We start from the raw sequence: 17,231 nt of genomic DNA, 5'->3' as shown, positions 1-17,231 counted from the left end.
TTTTTTAGCCTGCTAGCTCAATGAGAACTAGAGCAAATATGTCTGTGCCAGCTGGGAATCTCACCCCTAGCTCCAAGTGTAGATGTAACCTTAGTCCCAAACTATCCATGCAAAGGGAGCAGAGACTGGCCCGATCCCACCGGCTGAGAATTCCTCTTACACGGGGGAAGTCTAAGTTGAAGCAGCGCTGGCCTGCTGGTTTCTTCACCACTTCTGCCTCTCAGCCCCAGCGGAGGGGTGAAACCAGAGCAGAGGTGCCGACTTCTGCTCACGCCGGTGTGTGCTTGACCCCCACTCGGCCCCTGGCCCCACCCAGACTCCTCCCCTGCCCCGACCCCCATTCCAACGCCTTCCCCAAAGTCCCCGCCCTAACTCCGTCCCCTCCCTGCCCCTATTCAGACTCCTTCCCCAAATCCCTGCCGCAGCCCTGCCTCTTTCCCGCCTCCTCCCCTGAGCACGCCACGTTCCCACTCCTCCCATGTCCCTCCCGGAGCTTCCTATGCCACCAAACAGCTGAGTTTCCATTTCAGAAATGTCCAGCTGGAACATTGTGATGATGTAGAAATGTTTTTTCAAAAAAAAATTTAGCTGAGAAAATTCAGAGGAATGCAGAATGGAGGACTGGAAAGGACCTCCAGGAGCATTGAGCCCAGCCCCTTGCTATCGTAGAAAACCCTGTCACGAATCCCATTCATAAATGTATCATATTCTATCTTTAATTATTTGAATCCAATGCTTTTCTGTGAAAAGGTTTGGTTCCACCAGATCAGCATTTTTCTATAAAATATGTTTTGTCAAAAAATCCCTGACCACTTTGACTGGTAACCTTGGGGCCCCCATTCCCATCACTAATATTCAACTAGTCTTTCATGGCTTCTCATTGGCTGGAGCAAGCACCTTTTGGGGATGGGCAATATTTTGGACCAACTACTTAGCATCAAGGACTATTCGAGTCCTTCCCCCTTTTTGTCACGGAGAAGAAATTTGTTGTCTTAGCCATTGAGAATAGAGCAGGGTGACTGTCCCTGGAGCAGACTAAGATGAAAGAATTAGAACTGGTTGAAAATGTTCCATTTAAATATTTTTTGGATAGAAAATGCCTTTTCAATGTAATGGAAATTTCTACCAAAGCAAGTTCATGAGAACATAAGAACGGCCATACTGGGTCAGACCAATGGTCCATCTAACCCAGTATCTGTCTTCTAACAGTAGCCAGTGCCAGGTGCCCCAGAGGGAATGAACAAAACACTTGATGCCAGGTAATCATCAAGTGATCCATCCCCTGTCGCCCATTCCCAGCTTCTGGCAAACAGAGGCTAGGGACACCATCCCTGCCCATCCTGGCTAATAGCCATTGATGGACCGATCCTCCATGAACTTATCGAGTTCCTTTTTGAAGTTCAGTTTTCCTAGAAAAATTTCCAAAGCCGAACAATGTGGAGTTTGGGGGTTTTCAAAGAAAATGACAAAACGTTTCTAGTAAGCTTTGCTTCATTTAAACTTTTTTTTTTTTCAGATTTGGCTGGAAAATTATTTTTTTATGTCCTCTCGAAAAATGTCATTTCCCAACCCAGCTTCTTTCAAAAGTGTCTTAAATGAAGCAAAGTTTAATAGACATGCAAGAGAAGATCAAAGGAAAGATGACTGGTCTAAGGCAGCTCTCCGTCAGAGGCCACACCTAGGAATTTCATAGCGACAGCAGAGATGGGGCAATGGCTAAACTACTGACAGTTGCCATACAAGTGTGTGTGTCGGTCTTGCCTTCTGTTTCTTTGCATCACAGAAGCTCAGCGATCAAGTCTGTCTGTGAGACGCCACCCTTGCTCCAGGACAGATCATGCCTCCAAAATCCAGGTACGAATCCGTTCATCCAAGCATGGATCTTACCCCTCCTGCAGGGAAAGGGAGGTCAGACAATTTCACAGTACAACCTCCCTCTGCCTCATGCCTTGAAGGGCGTTCTCCGTTGAGTCAGGGTTGCATGGATCGGAAGGGAGATGGAAGAGGGGTTGGGCTGGGTTTGGGCAGTGAGACACGCATTGCCCCCTCCTGCTTTCCCTGTAGCAATTAGAGAGAGAAGGGAACACAGCCTGGGGGGCTCCCTTTAACTGGGGAAGAGCCCTTTAAAGGTGGTAGGGACCTGGCCAGGGGCAATCATGGCAGGAGGCCAGGTCTCCAAGCCATCGGTACTGCCTAGGCGTGGGAGGGCTGTGTGACAAGCTCCTGAGCAGCTGGAGGATGCACATGACCTCAGAGGGGCATAGGACCAAAAAACCTCCTTCCCTGAAGGAACAAACTGGGATGAAATCCACCAGGGCGTTACCATGAAACAGGGCGATCCACTCCTTTGCTAGCATGTCCCCGCCCGCCAGCGGTACCCGGAGGCCACTCATGCTCTTAGATTGCTTTGAAGTGTAGGTGTGACTTGCTCTCTCCACGACATCTTCTCCTGAGGCAGCAATCTTCGCTGGCACTTAGCCTTCTGTGGGGTAACTTGCCTCTGTCTCTTTGCCCCTCTTCAGAACCACAGGTTTTATTCATGGCCACCATACTGCAGATCTGCAGTCTCAGTTCCTCCTTTGTAGATTGTAATATTTCAGAGGCTCCTTTGAACCACCTCCGTTGATCTGCTCTAAGAATTATTTGCGGGGATTTCTCTGGCCTGAGTTATGCAGGAGGTCAGACTGGATGATCACAGGGACTTCTGGCCTTGGAATCTATGCATCTAGAAGCCTGTATAGCGATTAGCTGAGTGTTCCCATTATCCTAGTCTGTGTACAATGTATTAGACTCTATGGGCTTGATTCCCGGCTTCTGACTCCCAGTGACAACCAGAAAAATAACAGAATTAGAAATGATTCCCGGCTTGGTTCCCGGCTCTCTAAATCCTCCGGGGGTTTCCTGGTCTTGTTTGCAGGCTAGGGGGCTCTGCAGGGAAGTGTGCAATCTGGGTCTCACTGCAGTTATCACACTCACTTCACACTTTTGTAAATCACTGCACAAGGAGCAGGACAATGAAGGATCAGGCCCTAAGCATCTAGAATTCAGCCCTAGGAGATTCTTGGCTGGGTTTGACCTGCATTTCAGCCGGAAGGAAACTCCTCTTGGGTCCACTTTTAAAAGGGGCTGTATTTCCTTAAGAGATCAAATGTGTCAATTACAGCTGAGCCCGTGGACTGTCCGTCACAGATCCAGTGGGCGTCACAGGGGGTGATTCTTGTGGGAGCATTTGTTAACGCTCCTCTAGAACATCTCTGTAGAGTTTAGGGAACTGTTAATTCATCTCCAGAACCATGTTCTGTGGCTATTAGGAGCCATCAAAACCCGATGTCTTCACTATCCAGTTTAAGGTGGATTTGTTCTCTTAAGCCAGCTCTGCATAGGACTGAAGGCTCTAGAGGCAGGAATCTAAATACATCGTGGAGTACTGTTGCCTCCTTTCTATGAACAGGACTATTTAGCTGGGGGCGGGGTGAAAGCTCCCTGTGAATGGGGCCAGGGTTTGGGAGGATAGGAGGGGAGTGAAGATAAGTTCTGAGGTTCAGTGGGCAGGAGGGAGGCAGGCAGGTCCTGGGGGTTCCTACCTGCATCCCAACACCTTTGGGCCCCATTGCACCTGCTCCAGACTCTCTGGGTCCCATTGTCACCTCCCCCAATCCCAGCACATATGTGTTTACATGGGGAAGGAGCCTTCATGGTATTTCCACTAAGAGCCCCCCCCCCCTCAGTTTTGGTATCCCTGCTATTTAGCGGTGGGTTGAAGAAGCAAAAAGCTACATGGGAATCGTTCTGTGTGTAAGCTGAGGTTTCCAAAGACACCTAAAGGCTATTAAGCATCCAGCATCCATTGGAGGCCCCTTTAGAAATTCCCCACCTTAATTGATCAGGGGTGCCGACAGGACTAAGAGATCTGGTTCCAACTTAAGGCAGACCATATGCTCTTGCAACACTTAGTTCATCAATAGTCTAACATCTCTTCATTTCTCCTGGAAGGAGGGTAATTCTCTTCTTCCGCTTAACAAAACAAAGCCCTAGAAACCATGCTGCTGGAAAGCACCCTGCCATTGCAATGTAAACAATACCTAGTGGAGTTGGAATTTCCCCTTGGTCTGTCCCACAGCCAAGTTGTTGGCTATGGTGTCTGATCACAGACAACAGGGTTGAATTACCCTCCATGGATCATTTATACAGTTATGTTCATGAAATATGGACAGTGTTTCCTTCCTAACAAACATTTCTAATTCTGTTGCTTCTCTGGTTGTCACTGGGAGTCAGATTGCAGAGCTGTTATACTGGCTCAGCCTGGTACTCAGACTGGGTGGGTCTCATTCGCACCATTAAAAGGAGGAGTGTGTTTCTGGGGTAAGAGAGATCTAGAGGGAAGAGCAGAGCGAAAGCTTGAGAAGCCACCACTAGAGGGCGCTTGGGGACAAAGAGACATTTGTGAAGCCATGTTGTAGGTTTTTAAGCTGAGATTTCTGGCCACCTGAGGGATCTGGGTAGGAATCCAGTTTCTCTAAGACCAGTTGAAAATCTCAGCCTTCAGTAAAAATAAAGTTAAACTCCAGAAAGGTAAGGGGTGGGTTGTACCCATTGTGAAGGACCAGCCACAGTACCCATTGCATGTGTCTGCTAGGGTAGGGCCAGTTTGGGGATGTCACCTGTTCCCACTGTATTCCACAAATTCTTATTCTGAACGCACTGAGTTTCATTGGTGTATTTCAGCATTTCCACAATTAAATAAGGATTTTGGGGGGGGGGGAGGTGTTATAATGGTTTAGACACTGCCAATAAACATTGAGGCATGAAATCTTGCTAAACATTTGGCGCCTGCTATCCGCCCCACTCCTCTTTGTCCACTTCTTCAAATGTGTGCAGCTTCAGGGGAAAAGGAGGATTTTTTCTGGTTAATGTCCTGGCCTGAAATTCAGCAGGCCTGAGCTCATAGAATTATAGCAGATTAGGTTGGAAGAGACCTCAGGAGGTCATCTAGTCCAACCCCCTGCTCAAAGCAGGACCAACACCCACTAAATCATCCCAGCCAGGGCTTTGTCAAGCCGGGCCTTAAAAACCTCTAAGGATGGAGATTCCACCACCTCCCTAGCTAACCCATTCCAGTGCTTCACCACCCTCCTAGTGAAATAGTGTTTCCTAATATTCAACCTTGACCTCCCCCACTGCAATTTGAGACCATTGCTTCTTGTTCTGTCATCTGCCACCACTGAGAACAGCCAAGCTCCATCCTCTTTGGAACCCCCCTTCAGGTAATTGAAGGCTGCTATCAAATCCCGCCTCCCTCTTCTCTTCTGCAGACTAAATAAGCCCAGTTCCCTCAGCCTTTCCTCATAAGTCATGTGCCCCAGCCCCCTGATCATTTTCGTTGCCCTCCGCTGGGCTCTCTCCAAATTGTCCACATCCTTTCTGTAGTGGGGGGGACCAAAACTGGATGCAATACTCCAAGTGTGGCCTCACCAGTGACGAATAGAGGGGAATAATCACTTCCCTCGATCTGCTGGCGACGCTCCTACTATGGAGACCTGCTCTCAATTGGGGTCCTCTTGATGCTATGATAATACACCTCAGAATATTTTGGGGAGGAAAAAACAGGAAAACGACAGTTTAAAAATGACACATGCTGTTTATTGGACATACGGTACCATACGCCCGAAAGTCAAGGGGCGGTAGCCATGAGGACAAAGAATTAGAAATCAGTGCTTCAGTTTATACACCAAAAAAGCAATCACCTTTTCCTCCGGATCACACATGAAAATGACAGCGCTGAAGATAGTTTTTGGTTGCAAGGAGGACACCCGCATCTTAGAACGCATGTTGGGGCACAGATCTTACCGTATTATAGTGTCGTGTAACTATTTTCTTTGGCTAGAACAGACGGTTTGTAATTTCGTGAGGCTGCCGCTACAAATTTTCTTTTTACTGTGAATTAAATGAACACGCCCAAACAGGAAAGGGATTTCAGGCAACATATATCTAGGCACATTTGCACAGCATGAAAATGGAAATCCCCCTTCCCATCAGCTGTGAGTGATGGATTTAACTGGGCGTGGTGATCAGACAGGTCCTGATTCAGCAAAGCGCTTCAGCTCATCTTTAAGTTCACGATTCCCATGGGAATTAACGATAAAGCACGTGCCGAATCAGGAATACGGTCTGGCCTCTGTGCTGGTCAGAACCCCACATGTGAAACAGATTGCAACCAATGCTTTGGCCAACAACCTTCCAGATTTCCATGGTAAGATCCTGGCTGAACCCAATCCACGGGGAAAAGGTGAAAGGACATGAGTGAGGGGCTTAGCTCAGCTATTTACACAATGGATTTCTAAGGGCTGCACTTGCTTTCAGTAGTTAGGAAACGTGTTTTCATTCATGCAGGGATCGCTGGGGGCCTCATCTTTATCTGATGGATTTTTTGCTGGAAGTGGTCTTGGATACGATTTTCACGCTGGAGCTGCTCTTCCCGCCGGAGCTCAGACTTCCACCCAGGCCTCTTCCGCTTCCAGAGCTGAAACTGCTGCCCACTCCGATGCCGAGCCCACCTCCGTAGCCAAATCCGCCACCGCCACCGCCGCCAACGCTGAATCCGCTTCCGCCTCCCATGCTGAGACCGTAGCTGCCACCTCCTCCGGCACCTCCCATGGAAAGCCCACCTCCGTATCCTCCTCCTAGGCTGCTTCCAGTGCTGTATCCAGTTGAGGAGCTGACCACCGCTGCAAAACGACAAGCACAACAGCTGAGACCTCTGTGCTTTCCAGAGGGAAACCAAACCCAGACATCCCCTTCATTTGGAAAAGCCAATGATAGGTCAGAGTTCGAATCACTTACAGATGCTCACGGGTCCAACTCCCTCTCCTGCCAGCCTGTTAGGGAAGAGAGAGACAGGAAGGAAAGGATGTAAGTGGCGCCCTCAACTCACAGGCAGCCAATGACCGATACAGACAGATTTGCAGACATTAAGGCCAGAAGGGACCATTGTGCTCATCTACTCTGATAACCCATGCCTGAGAATCTCCTGTAGGGATTCCTGCACCCATAAGTCCTGGTTGAGCCAGCACATATCTTTTAGAAAGGCCCCCAGTCTTGACTTAAAGACCTATAGCGGTGGAGAATCTACCCTGGCCCTAGGTAAGTTGCACCTTATTTCGAGTCTGAATTGATTTAGGAGCATAGGCTGGAATTTTCAAAAAGGCCTTACCTACTCCCTTTGAAAATTCCAGCTCCATTACTTATTAGAGCCAACCGGATTGGAAATTTCAGGGAAAAACTTTTTCTAAGGCCATGGAAAAATGAAAGGGGGAAGACTGGAAGTTTTCTGAATTTTGGTGAATTTTCCCTCTCCCGTTGTTCAGCCAGCTTTGGAGCCAGCTGAAATTTGCCCAATGTCCGGATGAGATGTTTAGGTAAAACATTTAGAGTGCGGATGAAAACAATGGAAAAGGAGGGACTAGTCACCAGCCCACCTCACACATATAGTTTTGTCAGCTAGATTTTCAGCCTTATGAAAGCTTCCAGCACTAGGATTCCCATCTTTAAACTCTGAACATCAGTCAAGCATCACACATCAGTCTCATCTAATCTAGCTCACAGTACTCACAGTCATGGGATTGCATTTGCAGCACCTTATCCCATCTCTGCTCCAATTACAGCGGCATTTTACCTATCTTCTTCTAATTACTGGGACATATTTCCGGTGCCACTCGCAGTGTGCTAGGAGCTGTGCAAACATGAAGGAAGGCACCTTATTTGCTCACACGAAAATTTAGCCTTTGTTCCGTCCCTCGTTGGGTGTATGTCTACGCTGCAGTTGGGAGGTGTCAATGCTGCATGTGTGATAGACATACCCAAGGCAGCTTTGATCAGCCCAGCTCATTAAAAATAGCAGCAAAGCCACAGCAGTACAGACTAGCCGCTTGAGTCCAAGCCTGGGTGCGTACCCACGTGGGGAGCCTGTGTCACTGCCCAGTCAGGGCTAGCACGGGTTCTGCGGTCACACGTCGCCGTTGCTGGGTAGACATACCCGGAATTATAGGGTTCCAATCTCGCATCCTGCGCTCAGGGGAGCAATTGGGTTGCTCACTTGCCTCAGGGCTGTGGTGGCATTGCATCGTGCACCCACCTGCTCTCCTCTCCTTCCAGCAGCTTCCTGTAGGTGGCGATCTCGATATCCAGGGCCAGCTTGACGTTCATCAGCTCCTGGTACTCCCGCACCTGGCGGGCCAAGTCTGACTTGGCCTTCTGCAGGGCGTCCTCCAGCTCAGCCAGTTTTGCTCGGGCGTCCTTGAGGGCCAGTTCGCCGCGCTCCTCGGCCTCGGTAATGGCCGCTTGTAGGTTGGCGCACTGCGAACCGGGAACATTGAAGTGTGGTTATTATTTAATGGGGTAACCAAATGTGAGAGTGAAAGCTCACTCTGGGCATGTAAGCCCATGTAAGCCTGGAGTAATAAACAGATCACTGAAATCATTAGCATGAGTCCCCTTTGTGCAAATCAGGAGTCACTCCACTGAAGTCAATGGATATGATTCTCTTTCGCATGTGACAGTGTAAGTCAGGAGTCACTGCACTGAAGTCAATGGGTATGATTCTCTTTTGCATGCTCCAGTGTAAATTGGGAGTAACTCCACTGGGTGTCATTCCTCTTTTGCTTACAGTACTGTAAACCAGGAGTAATTTCACTGAATGGAATGGGCATGAGACCCCTTTCACTTACAGTGGTGTAAATCAGCAGCCCCTCCATTAACGTGAATCAAATTTGTGTAAGTAAGGGGCAAACAGATATGTACTCAATATCAGTGGTTCTCAAGCTTATCGGCAGTGTGTATTGCATCTTGGGTAGAGTCCCCCTGGCCATGATGTGGCCAGATCCTCAGCTGGTGTAAACTAGAGCTGCTTTACTGTTTTTAATAGAGGAAGAAAGAGGAAGGATGGCCCAGTGGTTAGAGCACTAGCCTAGAACTGCTCCATGGACCACCAGAAAATTACCACTGAGAGTTAGAAGAGTTGAGTGAAAGGAGGGGTCAGTGGCTAGAGATTCGGGAGAGACATGAGCTATCACGGTAATGGAGGCCTTGCAAGTGTGAGTGCTTGGTATGCAATGCACAGCGTCCCGTGCACACTTCCTTCAGGCTGGCATCACCATTTCTTACAAAACGAGACGACCCTCAACCACCTCCCTGCTCCGAACCCATCAGCCGAACCGTTGTTCAGCGCACACGCTCCCTCCTGCCCCCGGCCTTTGCTTCACGCCCAACCACTTGCTGGCCCCAGGTCACGAGATGCTCCACCGTACCTGCTTCTTCACATTGTCGATTTCATTCCGCAGCCTGTGGATCACCCGGTTGATCTCGGAAATTTCGACCTTTGTGTTGCGCAGGTCATCACCGTGCCGCCCGACGGAGATCTGCAGCTCCTCAAACTAAATATTCAGACATAAGGGTGCGGGGCAGGGAGAACACGACCCATTACTTACTGCAGCTTGAGGAACTGGATAGTATCCATTTAAATAGCTTGGGAGCCCTATGTCTTGTACTTCAGAAGCCTCCAGACACTAGCAGGGCAAAGGTGTATGTATGCAGCTGGGCCTTGTGTGTTCATCTAGCGTTAGTAATCACAGGACTTGGAACCCAAATGTGTTTCCACTTATTCTTAATGTTGCGTCTAGAGCAAAGACACACTTGTAATTACTACAATAAAGAAAGCATTCCCAGCCTTGCACCCCAAGGACTATAGACACTGTGGCCTAGTGGTTAAAACAGTAATGTGGGAGTCACGAGACCTGGCTTCCAGTGCTGGCTCTGCCACTGACTCTTTGGGCAACCAGTGTCAAATCACTTAAACGGTACTTGCCTCAGTTTCCCCATATTTAAAACTATACTTATCCACCACTGTTAAGTGTTTTGAGAACTAATGATGAAAATCTCTGCAGAGTCATTTACTATTGTTATTACTGTGTGCAATGAGCCAAATCCATTCCTGATGTAACTTAAGAACGGCCGCACTGGGTCAGACCAAAGGTCTGTCTAGCCCAGGATCCTGTCTGCCGACAGTGGCCAATGGCAGGTACTTGAGAGGGAATGAACAGAACAGACAATCATTGAGTGATCCATCCCCTGTCCTCTACTCCCAGCTTCTGGCAAACTTGATCATTCTAAAATGTGATCCTGTACCCGTCAGAGTCAAGGATAAAGCTCCCATTGGCTACCATGGTGCTATGTGAGGAACTGAATGCAATAAGAGGAATAAAAAAAGCCCAGAACATTATTGGCCTTCAGTCCCACTCATGATCCTGGTTACTCACCTTGGTCTGGTACCAAGACTCCGCCTCAGCTCTGCTCCTGTTGGCAATCTCCTCGTACTGCGCTTTGACCTCCCTGATGATACTGTCCAGGTCCAGGCTTCGGTTGTTGTCCATAGACAGGATGACGGAGGTGTCGGAGACCTGCTGCTGCATCTGGCTCAGTTCCTAGAAGATATGCAAAGCCTGGGTCATTTGCATTGTAGAGCTGACACCCGTGAGGCAGCTGGTGCCCTGAGATCCCTGCCCATTCTGCTGACTACTTGTGTCTCTCTGTTTCCTTGGGCTCCCCTGTCTGTCTGTCAGTCTCCGCCTTTCCCCTCTTGTTTTATACTTAGATTGCAAGTTCTTTGGGGCAGGGGATCTCTTTTTGTTCTGCATTTGTACTGCACCTAGCGCAGTGGGGTCATGGTCCGTGACTGTGGCTCCTAGGTGCTACCATAATGCAGGTAATAAGTAGTCATAAACAATGTTAAGCAACAATTTTTCATTCAAAATGTTTTGATTTTTTTGGTGTGGACAATTTCAACCTCTAATAAAACCAAGGTTTTTTGGGGTTTTTTTTTTCCATTTTGATTTAATTTGAATTAAAACCAACATTCCTTTTTGGGGCTTTTCAAAAACCGAACTCGAAAAGCAGAATGAAACCAACAAAAATGTTTGGAAATTTTACCATTGAAAATTTTGATAAATACACTGACGACTATGAGGTGCCAGGTCCCATGTTAAAGGGGACCATACAAATACCATAGATTGGCATCAGTGCCTGGTGCAGTAGGGTGGGGAACTCTCTAAGTTTCTAAAACAGTGGGGGACAGCTGCTTACCGCTTCATACAGAGCTCTCAGGAAATTAATTTCATCTGCCAGCGCGTCTGCTTTCGCCTGCAACTCGACCTTGTTCATGTAGGAGCCATCTACATCCTAAAGGAAAGAAGACAAAGGTCACGGACATCCTGACGAGCTACAGAGTCAGCCAAAGGGCACTGGTGACAACAGCAAAAAAACCACCTGTCCGCTGTCATCAGCCTTAGCAGAGTGTTATTGCCTAAGAAGTCACTCTATCGTGATGTACAAGTGCTTTTAAAGTGTGTGATTAAAGGGCAAGGCCGGTCCCTTCTTTTGTGGCCAGGGATGGTCCTAGGTGAGCAGCACTTGGTGCGGGAGGGGCAGTGTTGTGCCAATCGGTGCGGGGATGTTAGGGGTGTGGTGTGGGCAGAGGGATAGGAGGGTGAGCAAGGAGAGTTACGGGGGTAGGGCAGCCAGCTCTCAGGCTGGAAAGGGACATCCTGGTAGTTCTGACTGCAGTTCCTAGAGCAGTTCCTGGGTAGCTGGTGCCAAGTGCCTTGTGCCAGCCCTTCTCAGCCCCGGAGACCCTGGATTTGGGGGTGGCAAAGGTTTAGGGTGCAAGAGGGTAAGGGCGGGGCTACTAGATTTACCACTAGGCATAGCCACCAGCCACTGTTTTCCGTGTAACGAGCATGCAGCCAGTAGGGAAGAGGCTTTCTTCCTCTCAGCCCTGAAGGGGTTTCATTTCCAAGGTGAATGACACCATACCAATTTACTCCAGCTGAGGACCTCGTCCACAATGCATTGCTAAACATTCCAATGCCAGTTTGAGCTGTAATTCCCAGACAGGTCCCAGTCGAGCAGGGGCTGGGGGGGGTCCACAGCTCCCACTGGTGCTGGTTGGACTCTGCGGGTACCACACGCCTCTCGGACTCAGGCCCATGAGCGACGCTGCTCTACTCACCTTCTTGAGCACTACAAAGTCATTCTCTGCAGCTGTGCGCCGGTTGATTTCATCTTCATATCTGTTGAGAGAGAGTGCTCGATCAGGACCCATCAGCTTGAGTGACTAGTGGAGAAGGCACGGACCCTGCCTTGAGTGCAGGGGACTGGACTAGAAGATCTCTCAAGGTCCCTTCCAGTCCTACATTTCTATGATGCAAGCCGCTCCTATTCCAAACGATAGGGGCCATGGGGAGAGGGGGAAGGATTTTAAATCCAGAGCTGTTAGGGGCCCAACTCCCACTGAAAATCAATGGGCGTTGGGTGCCTAGATGCAACCTGTGCCTATGAAAATCTCGCCACTGTGTCTCCAAGCTTAGCTAGTGGTATCAGGTCTGGTGGTAGCAGAAGCCACATCGTGAAGTGGCTAATTGTAGCACTTCGCCTACAACTGCCTGAGAGGGAAATGGTCCAGTGTGTCGCGTGCAGGCACATGAGGTCAGAAACCTAAGTTCAAATCCTTGCTCTGCTACAAACTTCCCTTGGACTTTGATGGAATCATACATTTTAAAGTGACTTAAGCACTGGGAAAATGTTACCCTTCATGGCTCCATGCCTCCATTCCCCATCTTTAAGAAGGACACTAGCACTGCTAGTGAAGGGGTGTTAAGATAAATACGTTCACAACTGCGAGCTGCTCAGATGCTGTGCAGCCTGGGGCCATATAAGTACCACCAATTTTCTTTAGCTGTGGCTTGCTGAAAGAAGGGGTCTACATTTGAAAAATAGTACAGAGATCAGAACTGACACACTTGCTTAAAATCTAGCCCCAGATGTAAGGGTACCTACTGGTTGGTTACTCACCTGAAACCTGCACAGAATTACCCACATGGTTAACTTTCTGCATTCTTATTAGTCCCAGCTGAAACCCGTGGAGCTACCCACCAGGCATCAAGTTAAGCATGTGGTTAAAATCTTTGCAGGATTAGGGCCCATTATCAAGTGTCACTAATTGCTTTAGATGCAACTGCCATGGAAATGCCTGTAAATACATCATAAATCAGCCTGTCTACCTAACTGTACAATTTATTCCAAGATCTTTTAGCTGGAGTTTTGCAAAAGCACTTCGTTAAGCTAAAAATATGCTTCTGTGAAACTTCATGGCTTAGGGCTAAATCAAAGAGGCAGGGTGGATCTTGGAAAGATAGGAGAAAGGAAGCATTATCTTGACCGTGCTGCGGCAAAGGTGATCTGGATGTCTCCAGAAGGCTTTTGCCAACTCTGTATCCGATTTTGGCGTGGGAATGAGATGAAAGAGGCAATGAAGAGGGATTTGAAATAAGACACAGTCTATTTCCCATGCAGTATTTCCATCCTCCAGAAACCATAGTATAATGAGTAAAATAGACTGTATTATTTTGGACCATTAAAAAAGCCAATGAAAGATACAAATACAAAAAACACAAATGAATACTAGAAGCCAATTCATTCCATTCCACCATGCCAACATTATGTGCAGATTCCTAAAAACACATCTATCTATTTAAACTTTTCTGATCCTCAAGTGTAATTTTCTCAGATTGGCACTTTGCCAGTCTTGCTACCTAATGCTTTATAGGATGCAAAGGTTAAGAGTGTCTTGTATATATCAGCGATGGAGAGAAGGCATTTTAGATATGGGGTAAAATGTTCAAAAGCGCCTAAGTCCTACTGAAAGCCAGTAGGATTTAGGCACCTAAGTACCTGTCACTTTTGAAAATCAGAAGTCAATGGGTCTTAGTTCTAAGTGCTAGGTCACTTTTTGAAAATGGGACTTAAGCTTCTAAGTCACTTACGGTGCTTTTGAAATTTTTGCACATCAACTATACTTGTGAATATGAATTTTAAAAGCCTCTGCTGTTTAATTTTTAACAAATCAGTGGGTCAAATTCTGATCTCAGTTACGCTAGAGTAATTCCACTGACCTTCAATGGAGCTAGAGCCAGATGCTCCGAGATCAGAATCTGGCTCAGTGTATGCATCTGCTTTGAGTAGCAGCAAATGCCACATGATGCCCATGTAAGGCATTTTGATACTCAGTACAGTATGAAATGCCTGGCTTGGTTTTTCATGCATGCCAATAGCCTAGATTTTAATGCAGACTTTCTTACTTGTTCTTAAAATCCTCCACCATGTCTTGCATGTTCCTCAGTTCTGAATCCAGCCTTCCTCTCTCCCCCAAGAGGTTATCTAGCTGCCTCCTGAGGTTATTAATATAGGCGTCAAAAAGAGGCTCCAGGCTCCGTTTGATGGTCGTCTGGCCCTGTTCCTGCAGTAGAGTCCATTTGGTCTCCAATACTTTGTTCTGTTGCTCCAAGAATCGGACCTGGGGGAAAAACAGAACCCACGGGCAGGTGCTTAAACCCATTCAAACAATTCACAAAACCATTGAGGAGAAAAAAGTTGATTTGTTCAGTTCAGGGCAGAGAGCGAGAAAGAGAGAGAGAGAGATGGGAGTAGGGAGGATATGACAGGTACTTTTCATATAGGCATTTTGGGACCAGGTGCCAGATTTCCAATGGCATTTAGGAACCTAAAGATGCAAGCGGGATTTTCAAAAGAACTTAAGCAGGTTAGGCACTTACCTACTTGGGTACTTTTGTAAAGCCCACTAGGGGTCTATCTTTAGGTGCCTAAATATCTTTGAAAATCTGGCCCCAGATTCACAACTACTTCAAATCAATGTAACCCCATTGAATCCAATGGAGTGAGCTGTAGCTCATGAAAGCTTATGCTCTAATAAATTGGTTAGTCTCTAAGGTGCCACAAGTCCTCCTTTTCTTTCTACTAGCGGAGAGTTTATCATCAAGTGAAAGGCTGAGAAGGATTTTTAAAAAACAACAGTTTATTGTCCCCGCAGCGTGAAATGGAGATTTAAGAAAAATTCCTGGTTTTTAAATCAGCGATTTCTCCTAATACTAATAATCCACTGCCTGTGGATAAACCATGGTGAATACAGAAATTGCCCAGGCAATGCATGCTCATGGAAAAGGATAGCATTCAATTTTTTTTCTTGAAGACACTGAACAATCCAGAGAAGATACTTTGCAGCCTGTGGATTCAGGACAGGTGCTCACCTTGTCAATGAAGCCAGCAAATTTGTTGTTGAGGGTCTTGATCTGTTCCCTCTCCTGCACTTTCACTTTCTGGACCTCCGGGTCGATATCCAGGTGGAGCGGCGCCAAGAGGCTCTGGTTGACGGTCACTTCGTGGATGCCAGCGGGTGGGCAAATGGGAAACCCAGGGCCACCCCTTCCACCGAACCCAGGGCCACCCAACCCATAGCCACCGCCAGCACCACCCAACCCATACCCACCACCTCCACCGAGAGCAAAACCACCGCCTGCTCCAACACCGAAACCAAAGCCAGAGCCTGCTCCTCCACCAAAACTGTATCCACCACCACCAAATCCACTCCGGAGACCTCCGCTGACGGTACTGTAGGAAACTCTTTTATTTCCACCTAGGCTATATAGGCTTCTGCTTCCAAAACCGCCACCGCCACCACCTCCAAAGCTGCCAGCTCTTCCTCCTCCGACCCGAGAGACAGAGACCGAGCTGAAGCTGCTTCTGCCACCACCACCGCCGCCACCAAAACCTCCACTTAAGCCAGCAGAACCTGAGCTGAAGGTCTTGCTTCCACCCCCGCTCGTTGATTTTCTCATGGAGATTCGACTCATGGTGGCTCGTTCAATTGAGAACGAAACGAGTGGGGAGCAAAGTGCAGGAATAGAAGCTGTGCTGCAGGGAGAAGAGCAGAGAGCGAAGGAGATGGAACCCCTCTGAGGTGAGAGCTGGGAGCCGCTTCTTTTATCCGCTCAGAGCACTTGGCATGGGATGCAGAGCTGAGCCGCTGCATTCATGGGCTTGACGTACCTTGCAGCGACTTGTCTTGTCAAACACACCTAGGTAGCCGCCTGGCTCTGAAAAATGCATTGTTTGTGGGCAAGAAAGTAACGGAGTGCACTTACTTGCCCTTGCACAACAGGGTTGTTGTTTTTTTAATTAAACAAGATTGTAGGCCTGATTCTGAAACTCTGACTCATGAGATTTGGCATGAAGAGGCTACTCCTGTGTGTCAGGACTAGTCGCTGGATCATCCACTATCACAGAGCTAGCGTCTGTAAACGACCACACCAGCTGCTCTATTGACGTGAACAATACAATTGACTTTAACCGGTAAAGTTACTTCCATGCTCAAAGTCTTTGCAGGGCTTGGGGGATGGTTCTTACATTGCAAAGGGGCTGCATGTTCTTATTGCAGAGGACATGATACACAATCTGCTTAGAAATCTGCATACCTAAAGACACCAATAATGCCAGTTTCAGCTATTACAGCACTGGTGTGCGTGTATGTGTGTGTATGTGAGAGAGAGATTTTTCAAAGGCTCCTTGGGAATTTAGACGACCAACTCTTGATCATTGTAGTGGGAGTTGGGTGTGCAAATCCTCGAGGCAATTTTGAAAGGCTTAGCTTTAAGCTTTTTTAGCTTTAATTCATTTTTTTTTTTTTTAGCTATGGCAAACAGAGCTGCAATTGACTGTTGAAATGGCTTTCAAAGATGAAGCCACGTTCATCACGTTCATTCCAAAAAAAAAAAAAAAATCGATACTACATTAGGAAAAAGAAAAGGAGGACTTGTGGCACCTAAGAGACTAACCAATTTATTTGAGCATGAGCTTTCGTGAGCTACAGCTCACTTCATCGGATGCATACTGTGGAAAGTGTAGAAGATCTTTTTATACACAATTTTCTACACTTTCCACAGTATGCATCCGATGAAGTGAGCTGTAGCTCACGAAAGCTCATGCTCAAATAAATTGGTTACTCTCTAAGGTGCCACAAGTCCTCCTTTTCTTTTTGCGAATACAGACTAACACGGCTGTTACTCTGAAACCTGATACTACATTAAGAAGCATTATCATATGCGAATGCTCCCTAAGGAAGAGCGCTGTAGATTTGAACTGGAATGAAATCAATAGGGGTCTATAGAAATTACTTAAATTCTACAGGGTCTTTAAGGTACCACCGGACTCCTCATTGTTTTTATGGGGTCAGACAGACTCTTCAGCCTTGAAGTTATTGGAGCTACACCAGCGGAGGATACGGTCTATGGCATTTGGTACATAAGGAGAAGTCTACAGTCTGTTTGAGC

The 17,231-nt window shown here is 47.5% G+C and overlaps 1 protein-coding gene across 1 annotated transcript; it reads right to left on the bottom strand.

The window, feature by feature from the left end:
- Window positions 1–6,411: 6,411 nt before the first annotated feature.
- On the bottom strand, window positions 6,412–15,938 carry LOC140900769 (keratin, type II cytoskeletal 5-like). Its single transcript, XM_073318549.1, is given in 9 exon segments — window positions 6,412–6,725; window positions 6,841–6,875; window positions 8,132–8,352; window positions 9,303–9,428; window positions 10,311–10,475; window positions 11,134–11,229; window positions 12,059–12,119; window positions 14,187–14,401; window positions 15,153–15,938. Coding segments are annotated over 9 exon segments (2,019 nt in total).
- Window positions 15,939–17,231: the final 1,293 nt, after the last annotated feature.

This window comes from Lepidochelys kempii, chromosome 20, assembly GCF_965140265.1.
Source record: "Lepidochelys kempii isolate rLepKem1 chromosome 20, rLepKem1.hap2, whole genome shotgun sequence".
NCBI lineage: Eukaryota > Metazoa > Chordata > Testudines > Cheloniidae > Lepidochelys > Lepidochelys kempii.
The sequence above is the reverse complement of the archived record's forward strand: the minus strand, read 5'-3'. Positions and strand labels throughout refer to the sequence as shown.